The following is a 23,022-nucleotide window of genomic DNA, read 5'->3' as shown; positions in this document are numbered from 1 at the left end:
ACCTCCGTTCGTTTTATCAGTGGTGCTTACAGCACAATGAAACGGATGATTCCTTTGTCGCGGCGAATAAAATCTGTGAAATGTATCCATGCTGTCCATGAATTTTAATCACCGTGAGATAAACAAATTTGATAACCGTCAGAGTTTGCAGTGAATGAAATCGTGCTTAACAAGTTTTCTTTTTTTTCTTTCTTTTTCAATATGTAGGGTGGTTATACCGATAATCACCAATGATGAATGTAGTAGCGAAATGCACATTATGCGAAAAAGTCACCGCAGAGACGAAATTCAAATCCGTTACTTCTACCCGGGCATTTTTTTTTGTCCAACTACTGTGCATGTTAAACACACGAAGTAACAACCCATTTGGAACCTAGTGTCAATGGGTTGCATGGGAAATTGAATCAAAGCGTTAATTGCCAACAGTTTAACACCTCAATAAAAATTCCTATGCAAAATTTGAGCTAAATCGAATATCGTCGTTGCTGCCAGACGATCAAAGTTTTAATCAGTTTTCTATTCTGAAAAGTCACCAGAAGAGGGGAGGTGTACATGAAAATCCTGGAATCAAAATTTATTTAATCTAAAATTGTCTCGACTCTCTTTAGCGGCCCTTACACATGTCGATAGTAATGTCAAAATCGTCAATACAATGGACTTGGTAACTTGGGTCCGTATTTTTCGAAAAAATCTAGCGTTTAGATCTTATAATATTGCAAGTTTCCTTTCTGGAGAGAAAGTATTGTTCGGGATTCGATGAGCAGTATTGACAATATTTTCGTTAATCCTCTGAAGTTTCCACTACACGATCAAAAGTTGGCGATTGTGTTTCGGAAGAATTTGTTGCAACATCTGGAATTCCGCAGGGGAGCCATCTCGGCCCTTTGACCTTCTTGTTTTACTTTAACGACGTTAATTTTTCTCTGGAAGAACCGCGCATATTTTTTGCAGATGACCTCAAGATCTACCGTGCTTTTCGCACCTCAGAAGATGCGACGTTTCTTCAGCGACAAATGGCAATCTTTTCGGATTGGTGCAAATTGAATCACATGACCGTTAATCCAGAAAAATGCTCGATCATTACGTTTACGAGAAAAAAAGTGCCTTTGAAATTCGAATACTTTATTGAGCGATTCATGATTGGTAGATCGACGTGCATCAAGGGCCTCGGCGTTTTTCTTGACGAACAGTTAACATTCAAGCAACACACCAACTACAGGGTGATTTTTTAAGAGCTTGAGAACTTTTTTAAACAATAAAACGCATAAAATTTGCAAAATCTCATCGGTTCTTTATTTTAAACGTTAGATTGGTACATGACATTTACTTTTTGAAGATAATTTCATTTAAATGTTGACCGCGGCTGCGTCTTAGGTGGTCCATTCGGAAAGTCCGCTTTTTTATCGACAAATTTTGTTCAGCGATGAGGCTCATTTCTGGTTGAATGGCTACGTAAATAAGCAAAATTGCCGCATTTGGAGTGAAGAGCAACCAGAAGCCGTTCAAGAACTGCCCATGCATCCCGAAAAATGCACTGTTTGGTGTGGTTTGTACGCTGGTGGAATCATTGGACCGTATTTTTTCAAAGATGCTGTTGGACGCAACGTTACAGTGAATGGCGATCGCTATCGTTCGATGCTAACAAACTTTTTGTTGCCAAAAATGGAAGAACTGAACTTGGTTGACATGTGGTTTCAACAAGATGGCGCTACATGCCACACAGCTCGCGATTCTATGGCCATTTTGAGGGAAAACTTCGGAGAACAATTCATCTCAAGAAATGGACCGGTAAGTTGGCCACCAAGATCATGCGATTTGACGCCTTTAGACTATTTTTTGTGGGGCTACGTCAAGTCTAAAGTCTACAGAAATAAGCCAGTAACTATTCCAGCTTTGGAAGACAACATTTCCGAAGAAATTCGGGCTATTCCGGCCGAAATGCTCGGAAAAGTTGCCCAAAATTGGACTTTCCGAATGGACCACCTAAGACGCAGCCGCGGTCAACATTTAAATGAAATTATCTTCAAAAAGTAAATGTCATGTACCAATCTAACGTTTAAAATAAAGAACCGATGAGATTTTGCAAATTTTATGCGTTTTATTGTTTAAAAAAGTTCTCAAGCTCTTAAAAAATCACCCTATACATTGTGGCTTAAGCTTCTCGCTGCCTTGGATTCGTGATGAGAATGGCTAAGCATTTTACGGATGTTTACTGCTTGAAATCCCTATACTGTTCACTCGTTCTCTCTACTCTGGAATATTGTTCAGCTGTTTGGAACACTCACTACTTCAATGGCGTTAATAGAATCGAGTCGATTCAACGTACATTCGTTCGATTCGCTCTCCGCCGTTTACCTTTGACCAATCCTCATCAACTACCGAGCTATGAAAGTCGCGGATTGCTAATCGGTCTAGACACACTGCAAATAAGACGGGAGCTATCGCGTGCTTTAATGATAGCAGATGTTTTGAATAATAGGATCGACTGCCACACTTTGCTCCGTGAAGTCAACATCAATGTTCGTCCTCGAGCTCTCCGCAACAACGCTTTTCTTCGACTTCCTTTACGCCGCACTAACTACGGAATAAACGTCTGTAAAATGTTCAGCCATCCTTATTACAAATTCTAAGTTGTGATAAGCTTTAGAAACAATATAGCTGATCGAGAAGAACACCAATGTCTTTAACACAGGTCGTCCTGAAAATCGGGGATCCTTCCAGGAAGCAAGGATGGCTTTTATCGTATCAAAGAACGTTCACTGCCAACTCTTCAACGATTGAATCATTACTATCAAAAAGAAACGGAAATCATCGCAACAACAAAAACCTGGCATGGCTCATTTAACATAGAATTGACACCAGTGCGAGAACGAATTTCTCTCGATGACATTTCTGAGAATCAAAGGTTAGCATGCTGCTGTGGGGATCCTCTCTGAAGCAACAAACGGTCGCTTATTCTCGTTTCGCGATCCGATTCTATACAGGCAGTTGATAATTGCGATAGAATCATTTTATTATTGCCGCTTATTCTAACTATGTGCATATAACCTTTGTATAAGTTGTGTCTATAAAAATGTCTGTGAATGCTTCACATAAGGGTTTTGAAATATTGCAACCTAGCATGAGAATCATCAAGTTGAATCATCGATTCGATTTTCTGCGATAATTGTCAAATTGTGATTCTCTCTTGGGAAATTCTACACAGCAACGATCATTATCAGACTGTAAAAATGAAATACTCAGAGTGTGAAGTGAAGCGAAGAAATGTAGCAAAATTCTCTCAAGATTCATGCATTGAAAGACTCGAGTTCTTGTAGCATCTTCTACCGGATTGAAAATGTTGTATACAATATAGATAGCAATATAGCAGCTTCTGTCAAATTTTCGGCAATCACCAACACTGCCAGGAAGTATTCGAAAAGAAAAGGCTCTTTTTTAACATTACATCACTCGGCGAAGCTAAACAACCGTCATGCATCTTTTGGGCTTCGAATGTAATAGTAGATCTTAACGTCATCAGCAAACGATATACGGGGACCCTCTAGAGTAAAGTTGACGTCGTTGAAGTACAGTAAAAATATTAAAGGCCTGAGATGGCTACCCTGTGGAATTCCGGACGAAGCGTGATAATTTCGTTTCACCCAGCTATGTCTGAGATATCACCCACTCCTCTTTTACGTCTTCGACTACATACATGTATACATGTGTTTTCGCGGTCATCTAAATACTACTTCGCGGACCCCCAGGAGTCCACGGACCACCGGTTGGGAGTAGCACTCAGCACACAGCACTTCATACACTCAGATCTTTACGCGGTTTTTTTCATGCGGTTTATTTCTAGAAATTCGCGTAAGTTACGCGGTTTTCTTGTTTTGTCTTGGAAATTCCGAAATATTTAAGTCAACTCTCTGACACTTCGAAAATCATCTTTAGATTACACCAGATCTCGACGTTTCCTGAGTTTCTAAGTAATTTGGCATCAAAAAAATTCAATTTCGCAAATCTTAAAATTTTTCTAGCCCCAAAGTCGGTTTTGAAAAAAAAAATGTTTTTGAGATTACACTAGATCTGGACGTTTCGTGCATTTCTAATACATTTGGCATACAAAAAAGATTTCTTCAGTTTTGCGGTTTTTTCTACGCAAATTTCCGAAGTTACGCGGTTTCAAACGACGATTTCCCATCATTTTTTTTAGATTACACCATATCTCAACGTTTCTAAGACAATTGGCATCAAACATAATTTACGATTTCGGGAATTTCAAAATATTTTTGAAGTCCAAAAGTCGATTTAAATTTTATCTAGATTACACTAGCTCTGGACGTTTCATGCAACTTGAGTTTTTTGGCATAAAAAAAGTTCTTTAGTTTTGCGGCGTTTTGCGTTTTTTATAGGAATTTGTGAAGTTACGCGACGTTGCACTTATGTACGAACAAGTGACTTTAAAAAGGATTCACGTCTGCAGTTTATGTTGAACCGCGAAGTGGCGTTAGCAGTTGAACGTAAAATGCTAATGCACTTATGGGTCGAAAACGAAACGTAACACAAAATAATATTCATTGCTTAAAATTTTTACACTTTTTACTAGTATGTTCTACGCCGGAATATTCTTCATGGATTTGGAATCTTATCCACCTCAATAGAGCGCAGAAAGTAGGACCGATACTAAGGAGTGTATCGATAAGTAGTTAGCAACATTCAAACAGTTATTACTCTGCAATGGCTTAATTTTTGGCAGCGTGTTTTGCGGTGACATGTTAGTTTAAATGTCAATAACTCCTGCGCAATCGAATGGTTTCGGTACAGCTTATCGTTTCAATGATGAGTCGAATTGATCCGGAAACGCGAAAGAAAATTTTGCGCACTTGGTACTCAGAAAGTGGTGTCACGTACAACGAAATTGCAAAATGGGTGAAAGTGCACCACACCAGTGTCAAAAATATTATCGAGATGTTCGGTACGACCCTTTCCATGAAGGATTTGCCCCGATCCGGTAGAGAAGCCAGCCCGGCCGGGACTTAAAAGTGGTTGAGTACATCAGGAAAAACCCATCGGCGTCGACGCGGGATTTGGCCAAGCAGTTTAACACCAGCATCGGGATGAATCAACGTATCAAAGTTCGGAACTCCCTGAAAACGTACAAGAAACAGAAGGTGCCGAAAAAGTCCCTGATACAGCAAGTTCAGGCCAAAACAAGAGCGCGAAAACTATAATCGGATTCTACAGAATAAAGACGGATGCATCCTGATCGACGACGAAACCTACGCCAAGGAAGACTCTCGAGCGCTGCCCGGACCGCAATATTATACGAAAGCGGTGTACCAGGACCTGGACGACGCTGACACCACGGTGGCGATGGAAAAGTTAGGGCAGAAGTTGTTGGTCTGGCAAGCAATTTGTACCTGTGGTTTTTGGTCGTCGATTTTCTTCACGAAGGGCACAATTAACGCCAAGGTGTACGAGAAAGAATGTTTGAAGAAGAGAATGCTGACACTGTACAGAAAGCATAAGGCTCTTCCTCTCTTCTGGGCGGATTTGGCTTCAGCCCACTACGCCAACTCCGTTCTACAGTGGTTGTCAAAAAATAATGTACAATTCGTGGAAAAGGACATCAACCCACCGAACTGCCCGGATCTTCGGCCAATTGAAAGGTATTGGGCAATTGTCAAGGGGCACTTTCGGAAGGAAGGTACAGTGTCCCAAAACATGCAGGAGTTCAAAAAAAAAACTGGACAGCTGCCACCAGGAAAGTCACAAAAGTAACTGTGCAGAATTTAATGAAGAATGTCAAGTCCAAAGCGCGAGCGTTTCACAGAAACTAAGATTTTCTTCAATATAATCAGTGAAATGCATAAGAATGTAATTTTTCTACAATATATCGAAAACTGATGTCAAAATATGTTTTATTTTTGCTTTTTTATTCAATAATCAATGTTGCTAACTACTTTTTGATACACTCCTGATCACTACATCTGCTAACGAACGACCTGCGCAGGTCGCGACGGGAGCCGTACAAAAGTCATATATGTACTTCAATGATAGCAGAGCTGTTTTGAACTATGGCATCGATTGCCCTGATCTGTTCTGTGAGGTTTTTCTTTGACTACCTCTACGAAATTTATAGAACAAACGGTTACCGATTTGCAACGCTTGGTTCGATCGGTTATCATCTGGGTTCGACTTAAATCTTTCACATAGCACTTTTTACTTAATATTAGAAATGATCATTAGCATCACAATGCGTTTGTTGATTTTACAATAAATAAACAGATGAACAAATTTTCACCCGAGTGCACATTTTTTTCGCGATTACACGAGATTCCTCTAGCATGGATGAGTCGAAAAATGAAGTAAAGTCGGGATGTGTGATGAAACAGTTTACGTATGGAGTTTTTTTTACCACCATAGAAAAAAAAACAAATCAGTTTTCAGTGAGTGTCCCATTAAATTCCAATTTCAATGAAGGTGAAATTTCTATCGGACTCGTACTTTGATTCAAACATTCAACAATGTTTGCGTCCGTCCGCAAATTTATTCTTGATATCTATCAATTCCATAAAATATCATCACCGGGCATCTTGATTGCAATTTGATAAAGTGCACATAAATAAAGAAAGAAAGAAACCGGCAAAACGATTGAAGCGAAAAAATGCATGTCGATTCATAATAATCTGCAAGTGCGAGCGCAGCACAGTATGTTTATTATATGAGAGCGCGCCTACCTACGCCGTAAGTATTATTATGAATGGTGGATGTAGCAGGCAGCATAGAAGTAACACTTGCGAAAATGGTTGACGGCGATATCTGGACTCGCAGTAATAGTGAACGAACCGCCAGAGAGGGAGAGTTCAATGAAACGCACTTTTGTTCAAATCGCGTTTAAAATGGAAAGGAAAAATGATGCGCTCGTATGATAATTTATGCGTGTTGCTCGTTTTCGGTCTGTTTGAAACGAGTCCAGTTGGTTTACGCAATGGAAGATAAAACCTCGCGGTCGTCAAAAATACATACAAGTTCAGGCGGAATGATCGGGATGAGTGTGTGTGTGCGTGTGACGTCAGCGACGAACCTTTACGAATAGATTCGAACTGTCAGATTGTTTGGTGGTTACAGACAAAAGAAAGGCTATTTTTCAAACTGCTAAATATATATTTTGAATACGCGGACGTTGTACCAATGCAATTCGTATTTTTTTCTGATTTACAGAGTTGAGCAAAAACCCAGTGGAAGGATTTTCGGCAGGCTTGATAGACGACAATGACATTTTCAGATGGGAAGTACTTATCATCGGACCTCCAGACACGCTATAGTAAGTATGCGGAATGGGCAGGGCGATGTGAATAAAAAAATGTGAATCGGGGGTTCATTTCGATAAACTGTCATTTTCAGGCTGTTGGGTTACGTTAATATGGTTAATACATCAAAACAAAGGAAATTCATTGTACTTTAAGAAAAAAAAATGTCAGTACAGATCACCTTAGCACATTTGTTCCACATGTTGGTTATCTGAGTCGCGTCCCGAGCCGTTTTTCCATTTTGCTTAGAGCTTCATTGTTGTCCAAAATCTCTCGGTGGGCCGGAACGGCGGGCAGTTGGGTGGACTAATGTTTTCAAGTCCGTCGTCTTATTCATTACGAACACTTTGGTCTTTGCTCCGCAGCCGTATATCCCTTGCCAAATCATCAGTTTATTTTTGCCTAATTTGTTTATAAAAGCAAACTTAAACTTCTACTCGTGCCGTCGCCATGTAGAATTTTTCGCCTGGAAGCTGACCGAAGTCCCCTTTGACGCAGGTTTCATCGTCGATGAGCGGACATCCTTGGTACTTCGTCAAAACCTGCTGTTACAATTTTCGAGTTTTGGTGACGAAACTTTGCTTCAACGTTCTGTTTGGTTGCTTGTTGGTTCGATAAGAACGATATCCTGCTCGCAAACAAATTCTTTGAACGGTACTGCGAGCAGCAGCGTATTTTTGTGCGATTTCTTAATCTGATAGTCTAGGGTTTGCTTAGACTGTTCTCAACACCTTCTGCTTCAGCTTGTGGTCATATGCCTCACTACGACGTTTACCTTGAGGCACTCAATTCACGCTCTTCCGCTCCATGAAACGTTTGAGCACATCATACACGGTTGATTCAGCGATTTTCAACGTTTTTGCGTCATCAATGTGGGTGAGTAGAATTTTTTCTCTCCTCTCGGCTGTGCAGATAAGATAAGATAGATAAAAAAAACCGCTGTAAAAGAATCACAATAAGTCATTACGGATTCTAACTAAATTTTATTCGGTAACATTTCTGAGCCCGAAGGTATCAGTAATAATACATTTGAACTTTATCATCGATCCGTTTGCAGCTTCCAACGAGCCCAAACTGAGACAGTCGAGTCGAAATTCTTTAGGTTCACTCTGAGAAAATTATGTCGGTTAAGTCACTCATATGATTCCTAACCCGGGAGCTTTTCGTCATAAGCCTTTCAAACTTGACTAATGACCTGATAATGACTTGTGCCTATAATTGCCAAATTCGATTTTTTCATCTCTTAGAAAATTAAGCGGATTGAAGAAATTATGGTTTGTCGGTTACATCATTGATACCTCTCTAGAACCTAAAGTTTCAGTCAGTGGATCTTCGAACTTGAACAATAACTTAATGGCTAAGGCCAGTGTGTTTTAGGGCGTTTTAGAGGGCTATTTTCACACTTCAAATCTGATTTTCTCAGAAACGGGGACGAATATCAAAAAAAACCAACTGACAATCTCTTAGAAAATTAGTTTAGATTATTCAGTGAAAATTTCAGAACGATTCATTAACTTTAGCGGTCGGGAAAGTCTTTTTTCTGAAGGAGGAATTGCATAGCTGAAAACTGAAACTTTCAACTTGTTCATTGAATATCTCGCCTTCAAAAGCATGTATCAAAAGTCTATCCTGACAATGTCTAGATAATTTAATTTAGATTAGTGCATAAACACATATGTTGTCGCGATGAAAATTAAATGAAAGTTATTTTTGTGGAGGTAAGTCGATTTCTATGTCGGCGCCATTTTAGTTCCCTGGTAACGTAACGAAACATGAGAGAGAAATAAAATCGGCTCAAAAAGGCTACCAAACAAGCGGCAGCTTTCTTGGATTTTATGTGATGTAGTCAAACTTGTAACCGAAAATATCAAAACTTTCTTGGCAACCCGGTCACTACGTGTTGTATTTTTTTCTGACTGAAGAACTGCTGAAAATTGGAACGCTCGGAAAATGCATACCTCTGCTTGTTCATCGAATATCTCGGCTTTGAAGGCTTGCATCATAAATCTACCGTGACAAAGTCTAGATAATTTTTTTCGTTTTGGTTTCCTAATAGCATTCTGAAAAAGGAAAGAGAAATAAAATTGGCTCGACAAGGCTGCCAAACACACAGACGTTTCATTGTATATAAACACATTTTTTGTTTCATTAAATCTTTCTGAAAGATGAATATTTTTTCATTGTTTTTTGGAATCCATGTAATGTCCAACCCGTCCGATAGATTTATGTGATAAAACTTCTCATCAAAATAATAAAATGTATGCTGGCAGCCCGGTACAGTTTGCTCATATACGAGAGAGTACAAGAGAAATACGATGGGCAAAGGGAATTGAGCGAGCCACGTGGTCGATTTAAAACTCAACACGCGACCCTCTGTCCTCAGACCTTAGTAGCTTTCACAAGCGCAAACAAACACACACTCTCACACGAACACACACACAAACACACACACGCGCATTCACCGATTTCAACGAGCTGAGTCGAATTGTATATAGCACTAGGCTTCTCTAAGGCTTCGATCCAAAGTCTGGTTATCCTGCAATTCTATATCCTTTCCATATAGAAAGGCAAAAAGTTAGAATTCCGATTCGAATCTTCGATTGAATCAATAGCAAACATTTGAGTGGTAAAAGTTTTTCTGTAACTCTTTGTAAGAAAGTAAAATTAGGGGTTAGCTTATGTTTGTGCTTAGGGCACATAACCATTTTTACTGTTCTTTACGTTTTGTCTTAGACTCGTCAGTGCAGAGTGCAGAACTTATTGCAAATTTAAACAGTTCAACTTGAACCGCTAAGCGGACGTAAAGTTAATGCTACTTGCAAAACACTTATTTCTTTAGTACAGAAGTTTAGTTTTACCTGACGTGCCGAACGAAAACGTTGTTTTCGGCATATACTGGCCGATTCAGGTATGGTCATTTAGGGTTTAGCCAATTTTTTTTATTTAAAAGATATTTTTTATTCAGGCCTATTTGCGTACAAGCTTTACGTGGCCGATTGAGTTTTTTTTTGAGTTGGATCTCGTTGTCACCCTTTTTCTAGGGGGAGAGGAGCTTCCATTTCCCTCCTGCGAGGATTGAGGGGCACTTCGTTCGTGGTTCGTCTCGTCATCCATTGCCACATCGATGGTATTGTTGTTGGTTTCATTGCTAGTTGCTGGAGATGAGCCTTGTTGTACATTGTTTGCAGTTGCTGGTTGGTTGGATGGTAAGTTGTTCACTGCAGCTAATGCACTGTTATGTAGGGGATACGTTGGATGATTTCGTTGAAGGGGATGCTTCACTGGTGACTGTTACAGGTGTACTGGGGTTGCTTTGGGTTGGTGTGAAGGTAGCACCGTTGTCCTTTGGTGTAGTTGTCTCCTTGTCCAGTTTATCACATGGCTTACCGTAGTGAACAGCTTTTTGACAATATTGACATGTGGCCATCTGATTGTCATAGGTAACAAGTGATTTGCACGGTATTCTTGTATCCTGACCGAATGTCACATAAGAAGGTGTAGGCCTCCTCAAGCGCATGCGTAACAAACGTACGCCATTTAGAATACCGGGGAAAAAATTCTTCCACTTTTCTTTTTCGATAGAGAGAATCTCTCCGTATTGGGACATGGTATGGCGAATATAAGGATCGATGACGCTTGAGGGAAGATCATGCACACGCACTTCTATAGCACTATCTTCCATATATACTGGAATGTTGTACTTGATACTTTCATGCTCCACATAGTGCACATTGTTATTGTCTTTAGCGAATTGAATTGCATCCAACTCTTTATAGAACTGGATATAAACAACATTATTGGTCTTATTGCATTGAAGTAAATGCACGCGTTTAATGTCAAGATGCATTTGCTCCTTAAGCAAACCTTCAAGTTCTCCTATCGAAGGTCGAGTTTTGCACTGCCTGAAGTCAACAACAATTGTATTCTTTCGTGTCGGCGGTAGCTTTTGTTCGTTTGGTTCACTCATTTTCGAGGTCTATTGTTCACTACACAATACTGTACTTGGTTTCTTCTGTCCCGAACGTAAGCGGTTTCGTTTTATCGACTGACTTGGATGAGATGTAAAACCGAACTGGGGGTTTAGCCTATGTTTGTGCTTAGGGCACATAACCGTTTTCACTGGTCCTTACGTTCCGTTGAACTGTTTAAGTTTGCAATAAGCTGTTCAATTTGAGCTGCTCTGCACTGATGAGTCTAAGACGAAACGCAACGAACGGTAGAAAGTGAAAGTTTTTCCGTAACTCACCGACAAAATCAACGAGACTTCTTCTCTTTCATAATATACACCACTGTTATATAAAGTGTACGCGCATCATGAGAGCGCGTGTTTATTTTCTTTCACCTCTAGCACTGGGTCGAACCAAAGTGCTAGAGTAGAGCACTCGAATGTTCTGAGGTGGACGCTGATATTTTCACCAAAGTGTACATACCGGTGAGCACTCTGGTGTACGGTTTGCGTAAGAGAAGCGTGTGGCACGCATATTCAACAAAAATACAATTCATCGTTGAAATTTTTTTTTCCTTGCTGTGAAAAAGATTGTCATAACAAGGTCATCGTTACCTTGTGTAAATTTAAAAATTAAATCACAGAAGTGTTCGCTCACTAGCACTCACCAGTGCTCACTTGGGTGTATTTAGGCGAGAGCGCGTGAGAGCGATTCGTGCGAATAGAATGTGTTTCACTCGCACCAGCTTCTTGAACCACAAGCACACATTCAAATTCTGTCTATTCGACAGTAAGAAGAAGTGCGCTTTCCTTTTTGTGCGATGTTCGTCGGTGACCTTCCCAGTGTTGAAATGAAACTTACTCGATGGTGTATCACTCTAGTCACCGTCACATAGCAGCGAAAAATTGGAACTAGAGAATGGCTATATAGAGAAGTTGAATGAAGGTTATTTGAACGACAAGTCGTTTTATTAAATCATACATTGAGATTGGATTCCATGTTACTACAGGGAGCATTATCGACAGACACAATTTGGTTCTAATGATAATTCCTAATAATATTCAGAAAATTTGTACGTATTCTGCTTCGTGATATATTATACACAGATGAAACAAACTTTCTTCAAACCAATAACGCGATTTAGTTGGTACTTCGTATAGGCAGTTGAAGAAAAGCACTGTTGCGGTGAGTTCTGGGTCGCACATTAATATTAACTTCGTTGAGCAAAACGGGACAGTTAATGCTGCCGTTGAAGATATCTGATATTATCAAACCGCGTGATAATTTCCGTCGCACTTGTAATGTGTCGAGACCGATTAATAACCCGCGACTTTCTGTTGATGAGAATCAGTTTACGGCAATCGGCGATTCTATGAGCAACGTACTGGTAGCAGGGGTTCCAAACTGCTGAGCAATATTCGAGAGTTGAACGAACAAAGGAACAGTATAGGGATTTTAGACAGGGTACGTCTGTGAAGTGCTTAGTCATTCTCATGAAGAATCCTTAACTACAGGAAGCCTTAACTACAATGTAACTGATGTGATACTTGATTATAAGTTGTTCATCGAGATGGACGCCAAGATCCTCAACGTTAGTCGATCTTCCAGTTAAGGATTCATCCAGAAAGTATTCAACATAGAATGTCACTTTTTCCTAGTGAATGTAATGGCCAAATGCTTGTCGAGATTTACAATCATACGGTTAATTTTACACCACTCTGCGAAGATTAACAATTGTTGCTGGAGAAAGTGGTAGATCTTGACATCATCAGCAAACGATAAGCAAGGACCTTCCAGAACAAAATTGACATCATTGAAGTACAGTAAAAATATTAACGGTCTGAGATGACTTCCCTGTGGTATTCCGGATGATGCGAGGAACTCTTCAAATGTGTGATCCTCAATTTTAACTGCTAAACGCCGATTCCTGAGGTATGACTGGAGCCAACGAAAAATGTTCGAATGGAATTCAAGTCTGTCCAATTTAACAAGCGTGATGTTATATAAGACAAAAACGATAGCCAAGATGTGGTTATAGAGCGGTTAGGTATCAAACCATGTTGAGTATCGACGATATATTGCTTACAGTTGATGTTACTATAACCTTTTCGAACAACTTACCGCGATAGTTGTTTATATCCTTTTCTATCGCTTTTCTTGCGGACGGGGAGCATAAAGGAAGCTTTCCATAAATTGGGAAATACTTCTGTAGCGAGTGACATTTCAAGAAACAACATTTCACATTTGTGGTTCATTTGTTCGAAGAAAAAAAGGTCTTTATAAATTTTTGAAGCTTGTGAGTTTAAAGAAACTCAACAAAATTAAAGCTGTGCGAACGTTTCAGCAATTGGTCGAGCTGGCCGAATTGGTAAATTTTCACCTTGATAAAATTAAAATTTACGAGAAGGCGGTTCTAGAAAATGTTTTCTTCAGAGAACAAAATTTTGAAATTATTGTTCTGGATTTTGTAACGCATAGTTGCTCTGACTACATGTCTGAGAGTCAGCATGGATTCAAGTCAAATCGTTAAACTTCCACAAATTAAGTAACCTACACTTCTTTCATCATACCTTCTTCACAAGTATGACTACAAGTAGATTCTATATACCCTATATATCGCTGCTACGTTCGACAAAATCATGCATCACATAACGATCTCCAAGTTAAGTAGAATGGGATTTAACGGATCATTTTTGAATTGGCTTCGATCATATCTAACTAGTCATGAAATGATAGTGAAAATATAAGACTGTACAACCTCATCATTTGCTGTTTCCTCTGGAGTTCCTCAAGGAAGACCCTTGGACCGTTTATCATTTTATTGTATGTCAACGATCTAAATTTTTCGATCAAGTGTATGAAACTATCGTTCGTTTTTGATTTTAAATAATTTCATACAATCACATCTGCTGCTAACTCAGAGCTTCTACAAGAACAGTTTAACTAATTGGTGTAACATCAACAAAATGGAAACAAACTAAATGCCACTAAATGCTTCGTCATCTCTTTTTGTAGCAAAAAGTCTGTATTCAAGTTCGACTATAAGATTTCACAAACTGTTTTCAAACGCGCATCGTCTGTTATGGACCTGGGTGATCTTCTGGATTCCAAGTTAAATGTTAAGGAGCACATAGAGTTTACTATCTCTAAAGCCTCTGAGCTGTTAGGATTTATTTTCCGCGTTACTAAAAAAAACTGATGTACATTGCTTGCAAGCTCTGTATTGCGCTTTAGTTCGTTCAAGTCTCGAATATGCTGTTGTTATCTGGTCATCTTATTACCAATACGATATCCAATGCATTGAAGCGATTCAACGCAAATTTGTTCGATTCGCTTTCCGACGTCTTCCATGGAGATATACTTTAAATTTTGTGGCGGACCTACTTCAGTCGCGAATCGATTGCTCCGAGCTATTGCAATTGTTACAATTAAACGATCGACGTCGAAATCTTTTAGCCCCCTTTTTTCAGATTCCCTATGTTAGAACTAATTATGAATATAACGAGTCCATTGCTACCATGTGCAAGAAATCGTTCTTCATGTTATTGTCCGATTCGATTTAGTTACGTTAAAAGCACTAGATTTAAGCAAATGTATCATTTGGCTGATTGCGATCTCTTGATGCAAAAGATAAGGAGGTTTTATGCCTGCTGGAATACAAATTTGACAGAAACTAACTCCACTAACTGACTAGGCTTTTTCCTGCTCCAAATATAAGAATAAAATATGAGGAGGAAAAGAAAGACATTCGGATAAAAAAGCGACAGCAGAAGACGCTGTCTCAGAAAACAAAAGCTAACCAGAAGGCGATAAATAGTTGAAACTGAAATTAAAAAGAGTAAATCAGATCATCCTGATGGATTCACAATTGTAAGCAATTTTATTTTTAATTTAACATTTTCTGACATGCCACATGACATGACTTATTTGTTGTGTTTATATGACACATTTATGCAGATTTTTAAATTATATATAAGTGGATTTTCAAGTTTTTCGGAAAGCATAACCTCCATAAAAATAGTGGTGTAATGCTTCGCTCGAATATTGCGCGTTTTAGTTTTCGACTTCGCGCCGATTTAGCGCGTTTTGGTTTTAGAATTTTTCGTAACAACCCTGTATATGAGAACGGCTAAAAAGTTAAGAAAATTTCCTCGCGAAATCCGTTGTGTTTCTTATGGCGTTTTTCATTGAGAAACACTGGTGGCGTGGATTGCTCTGGTTTTGCACTTTCGAGCAGAAATGGCAATGAAACACCGTCAAAATATTGCATTTCTGCTCGAAAGTGCAAAATCAGAGCAATCCACGCCACCAGTGTTTTTCAATGGAAAACGGCATTAGTCGAATAAAGAAACATGTTCGCCTGATTCCGTACACAGTGTACATGTACTGTAAGCTGTTTATGGGTTTGGCAGTACAACATTCCCTTTCTTTTTTAAATATACAGGGTGGCAAGTGACCGGGAATAACGGGAAAACCGGGAAAAAGTCGGAAATTGGGTTTTACCGGGAAAAGCCGGGAAAAAGTCGGGAATTTTAGTGCAAATCCGGGAAAAAATTTACTAGTCCTAATCTTAGTAACGATTTTCAGCATCATGATTTTCCTGATACAATAAATGAAAAGATTAAGGCCATTTTGTATTTGAACTAGAAGTTCAGTGCAAGTTTTGAAACTTTTTATTGTTCCTCACAGGTTCAATGGTGCACAATTCATTGAAAATGGAGCCAACACCTCAGCAATTTTAAATCAACAGCATAATCAATGCTCATAATGAAAAATAAGGATAATTTGGATGCTTCTGCTGGATTTCTATTAAATCTCGACAAATATTTAGTTTCCAGCCAATGATTTCCCCAATTTCACCAAAATTTGTCTTAGTAATGTCAAATTGTGACAATACTTGTTTAATAATCTTGGTATTGATTTCAATAGGATTCACAAAATCGACAAAGCTGTCGACTTTCATTTTATCCACCGTTTGCAAGGAATATTTGATTTCCCTCTTTGATAGCTAATATTTGTTTTTCAGAGTTCTTAAAAGCTTGTTCAGTGTCGATGATAGAAGAGTCAAATTTAGATCATCTCAGTCACTAGAGGCATAGATTGTTGTTGTTTTTCCAAAGTGACAAGTGTACATTTTAAGAATTCTAGAAGGATTTTGTTCTCTCGCCAGAACCCAACTCTGAAAGAATATCGTATATGTTGTTAGCAATGACCTCTCGTCCTCATGTGCACCTCGTGCACTGCACAACTGGCTCTGCGAGAACTTGTATGCACACATTCAGGAGAGGCTTCAGTGGCCTATGCTTATGGCAGTTGGAAACAAATTGCTGTCTCAGTTGCAACGTCGAAACGGTTCTGATATCACATCATATAAGCAGTGCACAACCCGTAAATTTTGTCACGAGACGCCACTGGTTGTTAGAAGTAATCGGGTTTGAGGGAGGAGTGTTGTGCTTTAGTTCATTCATTTCAAATTTTTAACCTTATACTATACCAGGTTAAAAAAATATTGGAATATACTAGAGATGGACAGTCCGCGTACGGTCCAAAAGAACTATTTTTCCTCGAAGATTGAGTGTACTGGAGTTTTTTATTGAAGAACGATAGCTCTCTATACTTCTCAATAGTCTCAATGTTTCTTCAGAGAACAAAATTTTGAAATTATTGTTCTGGATTTTGTAACGCATAGTTGCTCTGACTACATGTCTGAGAGTCAGCATGGATTCAAGTCAAATCGTTAAACTTCCACAAATTAAGTAACCTACACTTCTTTCATCATACCTTCTTCACAAGTATGACTACAAGTAGATTCTATATACCCTATATATCGCTGCTACGTTCGACAAAATCATGCATCACATAACGATCTCCAAGTTAAGTAGAATGGGATTTAACGGATCATTTTTGAATTGGCTTCGATCATATCTAACTAGTCATGAAATGATAGTGAAAATATAAGACTGTACAACCTCATCATTTGCTGTTTCCTCTGGAGTTCCTCAAGGAAGACCCTTGGACCGTTTATCATTTTATTGTATGTCAACGATCTAAATTTTTCGATCAAGTGTATGAAACTATCGTTCGTTTTTGATTTTAAATAATTTCATACAATCACATCTGCTGCTAACTCAGAGCTTCTACAAGAACAGTTTAACTAATTGGTGTAACATCAACAAAATGGAAACAAACTAAATGCCACTAAATGCTTCGTCATCTCTTTTTGTAGCAAAAAGTCTGTATTCAAGTTCGACTATAAGATTTCACAAACTGTTTTCAAACGCGCATCGTCTGTTATGGACCTGGGTGATCTTCTGGATTCCAAGTTAAATGTTAAGGAGCACATAGAGTTTACTATCTCTAAAGCCTCTGAGCTGTTAGGATTTATTTTCCGCGTTACTAAAAAAAACTGATGTACATTGCTTGCAAGCTCTGTATTGCGCTTTAGTTCGTTCAAGTCTCGAATATGCTGTTGTTATCTGGTCATCTTATTACCAATACGATATCCAATGCATTGAAGCGATTCAACGCAAATTTGTTCGATTCGCTTTCCGACGTCTTCCATGGAGATATACTTTAAATTTTGTGGCGGACCTACTTCAGTCGCGAATCGATTGCTCCGAGCTATTGCAATTGTTACAATTAAACGATCGACGTCGAAATCTTTTAGCCCCCTTTTTTCAGATTCCCTATGTTAGAACTAATTATGAATATAACGAGTCCATTGCTACCATGTGCAAGAAATCGTTCTTCATGTTATTGTCCGATTCGATTTAGTTACGTTAAAAGCACTAGATTTAAGCAAATGTATCATTTGGCTGATTGCGATCTCTTGATGCAAAAGATAAGGAGGTTTTATGCCTGCTGGAATACAAATTTGACAGAAACTAACTCCACTAACTGACTAGGCTTTTTCCTGCTCCAAATATAAGAATAAAATATGAGGAGGAAAAGAAAGACATTCGGATAAAAAAGCGACAGCAGAAGACGCTGTCTCAGAAAACAAAAGCTAACCAGAAGGCGATAAATAGTTGAAACTGAAATTAAAAAGAGTAAATCAGATCATCCTGATGGATTCACAATTGTAAGCAATTTTATTTTTAATTTAACATTTTCTGACATGCCACATGACATGACTTATTTGTTGTGTTTATATGACACATTTATGCAGATTTTTAAATTATATATAAGTGGATTTTCAAGTTTTTCGGAAAGCATAACCTCCATAAAAATAGTGGTGTAATGCTTCGCTCGAATATTGCGCGTTTTAGTTTTCGACTTCGCGCCGATTTAGCGCGTTTTGGTTTTAGAATTTTTCGTAACAACCCTGTATATGAGAACGGCTAAAAAGTTAAGAAAATTTCCTCGCGAAATCCGTTGTGTTTCTTATGGCGTTTTTCATTGAGAAACACTGGTGGCGTGGATTGCTCTGGTTTTGCACTTTCGAGCAGAAATGGCAATGAAACACCGTCAAAATATTGCATTTCTGCTCGAAAGTGCAAAATCAGAGCAATCCACGCCACCAGTGTTTTTCAATGGAAAACGGCATTAGTCGAATAAAGAAACATGTTCGCCTGATTCCGTACACAGTGTACATGTACTGTAAGCTGTTTATGGGTTTGGCAGTACAACATTCCCTTTCTTTTTTAAATATACAGGGTGGCAAGTGACCGGGAATAACGGGAAAACCGGGAAAAAGTCGGAAATTGGGTTTTACCGGGAAAAGCCGGGAAAAAGTCGGGAATTTTAGTGCAAATCCGGGAAAAAATTTACTAGTCCTAATCTTAGTAACGATTTTCAGCATCATGATTTTCCTGATACAATAAATGAAAAGATTAAGGCCATTTTGTATTTGAACTAGAAGTTCAGTGCAAGTTTTGAAACTTTTTATTGTTCCTCACAGGTTCAATGGTGCACAATTCATTGAAAATGGAGCCAACACCTCAGCAATTTTAAATCAACAGCATAATCAATGCTCATAATGAAAAATAAGGATAATTTGGATGCTTCTGCTGGATTTCTATTAAATCTCGACAAATATTTAGTTTCCAGCCAATGATTTCCCCAATTTCACCAAAATTTGTCTTAGTAATGTCAAATTGTGACAATACTTGTTTAATAATCTTGGTATTGATTTCAATAGGATTCACAAAATCGACAAAGCTGTCGACTTTCATTTTATCCACCGTTTGCAAGGAATATTTGATTTCCCTCTTTGATAGCTAATATTTGTTTTTCAGAGTTCTTAAAAGCTTGTTCAGTGTCGATGATAGAAGAGTCAAATTTAGATCATCTCAGTCACTAGAGGCATAGATTGTTGTTGTTTTTCCAAAGTGACAAGTGTACATTTTAAGAATTCTAGAAGGATTTTGTTCTCTCGCCAGAACCCAACTCTGAAAGAATATCGTATATGTTGTTAGCAATGACCTCTCGTCCTCATGTGCACCTCGTGCACTGCACAACTGGCTCTGCGAGAACTTGTATGCACACATTCAGGAGAGGCTTCAGTGGCCTATGCTTATGGCAGTTGGAAACAAATTGCTGTCTCAGTTGCAACGTCGAAACGGTTCTGATATCACATCATATAAGCAGTGCACAACCCGTAAATTTTGTCACGAGACGCCACTGGTTGTTAGAAGTAATCGGGTTTGAGGGAGGAGTGTTGTGCTTTAGTTCATTCATTTCAAATTTTTAACCTTATACTATACCAGGTTAAAAAAATATTGGAATATACTAGAGATGGACAGTCCGCGTACGGTCCAAAAGAACTATTTTTCCTCGAAGATTGAGTGTACTGGAGTTTTTTATTGAAGAACGATAGCTCTCTATACTTCTCAATAGAATAGTCTTTCGAAAACTTTGCTGGTTTAAGGAATCTGACAGAAGTTCGCGAACTTTGTAAATGTTTGTTAGAGAATGATTATTGATAGAACACATGCAAAAAGACTTTATTATTATTGAATCTGTTTACTACAAAATATAATTTATAGCTCTCATATTATTTTCGAAGAAACATACAAAGTTTCAGAAAAACGAAAGAACGGTTCAATAGAACTAATTCTTTCGGTACAACTATCAAGTTATCAACAGTTCTTTGAAATGAACGGTTTTGCCCATTTCTAGAATACACAATACTGGCCTAAGTTTTAAGAAGGACTGATTTTCCAGATACCCTTTAAAAGACTGATTCAGTGGTGATCTTGAAAAAGATTGAATAGTTCGAAAAATAATTATTTTATTTTAATTGTAAGACTTCAAATTTAATTTTTCATCATTAGGCTTTCAAATAACTGATGATATTTCTAGAAACCTACAAAACACCATCAATAATCGTCGAATATGATGTGAAAGCTGCGCTTAAGAGCATTATTGGAAAAAGCAAGAAGTTTAAATAAATTGTGTTGATTTTTCAAGAAAATTGCAATAATTTTGATGCTTCATTCCTTCGTGAAATTCAAGACTGATCACTTTCATCACCGTTGGCCAGATATGTTTCTTGTTTTAATTCTATTGTTACATCGAAGTTACTGGCGAAGTAAAATACAAAATAAAGATGGAATACATTTTGCTGGATGGTACTGTTAGTTCAGAAGATAAACGTTTGGACAAACTGTGGATGAGAGTTTTAATCGTAGTTCCCAGGAGATACTCGAAAAATACTTATTTCTCAACTCTCAATGTTTTTTTGGACATGTAAAAAACCGGGAATTTTAAGTCTGGCGCACCGGGAATACCGGGAAAAATCCGGGAAATTGAAATCGCTAATTCACTTGCCACCCTGAATATATGATTTTCGACCTTATTTCATAACAAAAGAAATACAATTATTGTAAACTGTTTTCTAATAAATTTTTCTCTACATTTCTCCCACTTCCCGTCGGATTGCAGCGAAGGCGGTTTCTTCAAGGCACACTTGCACTTCCCGAAGGAGTACCCGCTGCGGCCCCCGCGCATGAAATTCGTAACAGAGATCTGGCACCCGAACATCGACCGCAACGGCGACGTGTGCATTAGCATTCTGCATGAACCGGGCGATGACAAGTGGGGCTACGAGAAGGCCTCGGAACGCTGGCTGCCGGTGCACACCGTGGAAACGATTCTGATATCGGTGATCTCGATGCTGGCCGATCCGAACGACGAATCACCGGCGAACGTAGATGCAGCCAAGGAATGGCGAGAAGCGTATCCAGATTTTAAACGAAAGGTGGCACGGTGTGTACGGAAGAGTCAGGAGGATTGTTAGTAGGATTTTTTTAATAATCTTATATTTATTAATTAATTAATTATTACTATACTAATGAGAAAAGGAAAGAAGATGATAATTATGATGATAATGATTGATAACAATGGTACCGATGGTTGGTTTTCCCTTCACGAACAAAGAAAGAAGGACGGTATGTAATAGCCAGAATATTGGAAGATGCTGCAATACATCGTTCGTTGGGGAAGTTTTGCCAATTTAAAATTTTATGGACGAATTGTCCTTTTTTGTGATTTAAACATGGGTTATTTTCAGATTTTTTTTTAGAACGATCGAAGGGCATGAATCTGTTGTGTAGTGTATATTGTTCGCAAAAAAAATGCTCTGCATTTCGGACCCTTAGTGATAGTTTTATTTCGGTTTTTGTCAGCTAAAAATAAAAACCAATTGAAAACGCGTTCTGTTTCTTGTACTTTGGGGCGACTACACACCGCATATCAATTGAGAAAAAATCCGGAAGAGGCAAAACAGTTTTCTATTGTTTTTCGATTAGCTTAGATAAAAGTACTTGACAAAAGTACGCGAACGCTCAGCAGCAGATGGTAAGCAAATAGAAAATCAATTTTCATAAACAGTTTGAATCGAAAATACGACAGATAGGAAAATGAAATCGATGCATGCTGAAAAGCCCACACTCAGGAAATAAATCACACGTTTGTCCTGTTACAAACTAAATTCTGTGCTTACGTATGCAGTGAGTTCTTAGACTCAACAGGAGAGTGAAGCAAATAGCGAAAAACAACAAAAAAAAATCACTCAGCCAAAACAAAACAAGTATAACATTTGTGACTGCTCATCTGTATTCAGCTGTTTGGACTAAAACATGCTGTAATGAGATTGATACTAAATATAAGTTAAATTAATTTCTCATAGGACCTTCCGCCGTGCTTAGTTCTGTATTTCTCTAGCGAAAGGAAATGAACATGCTTTTAAATTTACACTAAAATCTGAAACTTTTGTGTGATATGTACTTCTGTTTCCTATGACGCTAACCAGATTCAAATCGAAGGATTGCCTGGGGGCATCTGGGCATGTAAATAATGCAGTTTCCACAGACAGACAAGCAGTAACGTGTAACCAAACCAAACCGACTAAGTAACTTCTACTGTATCCTTCGGATCTATGGTTAAGAATAAACCAGTTGAAGTAAATAAACTACCCTAACACTAACAATTAAAAATCATCAAAGTCAGCGAATAGTACCACCACCCACAGGACAGCACTTATTCTTCTCCTTGAACAATACAAGTTATGTTAAGTTCGCTAGAATAAAAAAATGACGATTAACAGTAATCTGAAATTTGTTTAGTTCTTATTAAACACTGCCCTTTGCCTCATTCCAACTCAAATTAGTTGCATTTCGATTTTCGTTAACAAAACAGTAAAACATGGGGGTGAGTTTGCATGTTACTTTTTTATGCGTACTGAGAAATTGACCAAGCTACTAAGCTGTGCTGCAACCGCACCGCTGTTTGAACAAAGACTACGACGAATCCGATTGTTTTGATATTTAGCAATCAGG

The 23,022-nt window shown here is 38.4% G+C and overlaps 1 protein-coding gene across 1 annotated transcript in view; it reads left to right on the top strand.

Annotated features, from left to right (window-relative positions):
* LOC131427891 (ubiquitin-conjugating enzyme E2 G1) overlaps positions 1-22,800 on the top strand; it is a 34,780-nt gene extending 11,980 nt beyond the window's left edge. Inside the window, exons 2-3 of the mRNA XM_058591459.1 lie at positions 7,207-7,309; positions 21,128-22,800. Coding sequence (XP_058447442.1) covers positions 7,207-7,309; positions 21,128-21,482 — 458 coding nt within the window. The 3' untranslated portion in view covers positions 21,483-22,800. The remainder of the gene's footprint in view (positions 1-7,206; positions 7,310-21,127) is intronic.
* The last annotated feature ends 222 nt before the right edge of the window (positions 22,801-23,022 follow it).

Source organism: Malaya genurostris, chromosome 2 (assembly GCF_030247185.1).
Source record: "Malaya genurostris strain Urasoe2022 chromosome 2, Malgen_1.1, whole genome shotgun sequence".
NCBI classification, from domain to species: domain Eukaryota; kingdom Metazoa; phylum Arthropoda; class Insecta; order Diptera; family Culicidae; genus Malaya; species Malaya genurostris.
This window is presented reverse-complemented; position numbering and strand designations above follow the sequence as displayed.